The sequence below is a fragment of the Cicer arietinum genome, chromosome 8 (assembly GCF_000331145.2).
Source record: "Cicer arietinum cultivar CDC Frontier isolate Library 1 chromosome 8, Cicar.CDCFrontier_v2.0, whole genome shotgun sequence".
In the NCBI taxonomy this organism is placed as follows: domain Eukaryota; kingdom Viridiplantae; phylum Streptophyta; class Magnoliopsida; order Fabales; family Fabaceae; genus Cicer; species Cicer arietinum.
Genome location: NC_021167.2, coordinates 934,931 through 937,557, shown reverse-complemented (window position 1 = coordinate 937,557; position 2,627 = coordinate 934,931). Strand labels below are relative to the sequence as shown.

Below are 2,627 nucleotides of genomic sequence, written 5' to 3'. Positions count from 1 at the left end.
AGAGTTTGTCTCAACATTTGCATCTAATATATATAGATTGGTGGAGGCGAATCGAACCTAAAGTTGAGTGTGATACACACGTTTTGGAATTTATTTGTGCAACTTTTATCATCGTCAAGTTCATCATTTTCTTGTTCAAGATTTGCAGTGTACTCGCAACAAAAGATCCATCGCAACAAAAGATCCAACAGTTAATCTTAAGGAATATATATTCCAAGAGATTACAGTAGGAACTTTATTCTATTAATTTCTAATATATCTTTTACACACATATTTTTACCTCATGTTGCTATATGAATTAAGTTTGAAATTCATCTCACTATCGTTTCTTTTTCTTAGGTAATAAATTGTACCATATCGTATCTTTTGTTAGACCTTAAGTATAATTAACTATAATTGTATGCTTTAAGACTATTTTTTTAAAGAAATATCAAGTTTCATTTCTTATTCTCGAATTCAATTCAAAATATGTTATGAATAATTCATTGCACATAAATAATTAACATTTGAGTCATTCTTAAACTTTTTAACATAGTAAATACATCACATTTCTTGCTTATACTTAAATTATTAAAATATAACAACAATATATTATATTATCACAAAAGATATAAAAATATAAATATTAGAACTTAAAAATTAATAATCAATAACATTTATTATACACAAGATAGTCCAAAATGGGAGTATTGATGTTTAGTTAAAGGTTGTAGTGGGTTGATTATAATTGACTTCGGCCAAAGTTGAAATTGCAACTATGTAGAGTATATTGAAATTGCAACTATGTAGAGTATATTGAGTCTATTAAAAAGTTATAGCATTGAGTTGAGTCAGATCGTTTACGTTTGAGTTGAGTTGGGTAATAGGTTATCTACATTTTTTTAATTTAATTGTTAATAATAGACTATCATATTTTTTCTATAAAAAAAATGTGACAACTTTAATTCCCTCAAAAAAAATATAGTGCAACATATTTTCACTATTTTAACAACTAATATATATAAACATATAATTATTGAGAATATCAAAATTATAAAATTCATCATAAAATAATCATTGCAAACATCAATTTAAACCAAATCACAAGGTTATTAAAATTCTATAAAATATGGTAGGATCACCTGAGTAAAATGAGTAAAATTGATTGGGTATGATTTTACGTACTAATCCATTTTTTTTTCAGCGGTTTATTATTTTGTGAAATCAAGATCCTCTCATTCACATTAATTTACCCTATCAAAACTTTTTTTTGGAGGTCAATCTAGTTTGGATTGGATCAAACCTATTTAATAATTAATCACATTATGAATGATTAAGATTAAAATAAAAAGTTATATATGACGTTTTTAAATGATCACGTGACACTTAAATAAATTTTAGTTATAATGATCCATGATGTTATGGTATTTAGTCCTCACACCCTCTCATGTTAAAATTTCTCACAGTATGCTAGTACCAGTACTTGATTATGATTTATTTTGTTTTGTAATAATTTAAGACTTGAAAAATATGTGAACTGAAAAGCCATGGTTGCTGAAGCCTACATGGAGCTCTGTTTAATTGGAACAAAAATTTTCATCGTTGATTATAAAATTTACAATTATGACAAAAATATTATAATTATTTATAAAATCAAACAATTAACTGTATTTAGGACAAAAGCTACATTAATTTGACATTGTTGATACATATTGAAGTCCAAATGTTTATTCTTCATAGATGAAAACTCAAGCAAGATTGAAAGTCATACAATGAAATAAAGTAACAATAAAACATTTCATATAGCCACACTGTGTAGAACAACAGTTTCAATAGTAAGTCCTGGTCCAAATCCAAACAACACACCCCATTCAAGTCCTTCTCCTGTTGTCTTCAGTCCATCTTTAGCTGATTTCCTTCTCATTTCATCCAATATAAACAATACACACGCACTTGACATATTTCCATATTCACTCAACACTTCCCTTGTTGCCCTCATCTTTTCAGGCTTCAAGGCTAACTTTTCCTCTACTTGATCTAGAATTGCTGGTCCACCTGGATGTGCAATCCAAAATATTGAATTGTAATCAGATATGTTCAATGGTTGGAAAGCTTCAATCAAAGCTTTATCAATGTTCTTTGAGACAATCCCAGGAACATCTTTAAGAAGGTGAAATGTGAGTCCTGCTTCACGAAGGTGACCATCAATAGCACCTTCACTATCTGGAGCAATTGTTTGTGCAGTCCAAACCATCTCAAATATTGGTTTCTCAATTTCAGGAATTGGATCAGATCCAACAATCAATGCAGCAGCTCCATCTCCAAACAAAGCTTGTCCAACAAGACTATCCAAATGAGTATCACTAGGACCACGAAATGTGACTGCAGTGACTTCAGAACAAACAACCAACACACGTGCACCTTTGTTATTCTCAGCCAAATCCTTAGCCAAACGAAGCACCGTGCCACCTGCAAAGCAACCTTGTTGGTACATCATATACCTTTTCACATATGGACGAAGACCCAACAATTTGGTCAGTTGGTAATCAGCACCAGGCATGTCAACACCACTTGTGGTACAAAAGATCAAATGAGTAATCTTTGACTTTGGTTGACCCCATTCTTTGATAGCTTTAACTGCAGCCTCT

At 30.3% G+C, this 2,627-nt stretch overlaps 1 protein-coding gene across 1 annotated transcript in view; it reads right to left on the bottom strand.

Moving 5' to 3' along the window:
- Window positions 1-1,691: 1,691 nt before the first annotated feature.
- Window positions 1,692-2,627, bottom strand: part of CHS (chalcone synthase) — a 1,509-nt gene continuing 573 nt past the window's right edge. The window contains exon 3 of the mRNA XM_073364235.1: window positions 1,692-2,627. This exon is cut by the window's right edge and continues 8 nt beyond it. Coding sequence (XP_073220336.1) covers window positions 1,778-2,627 — 850 coding nt within the window. The 3' untranslated portion in view covers window positions 1,692-1,777.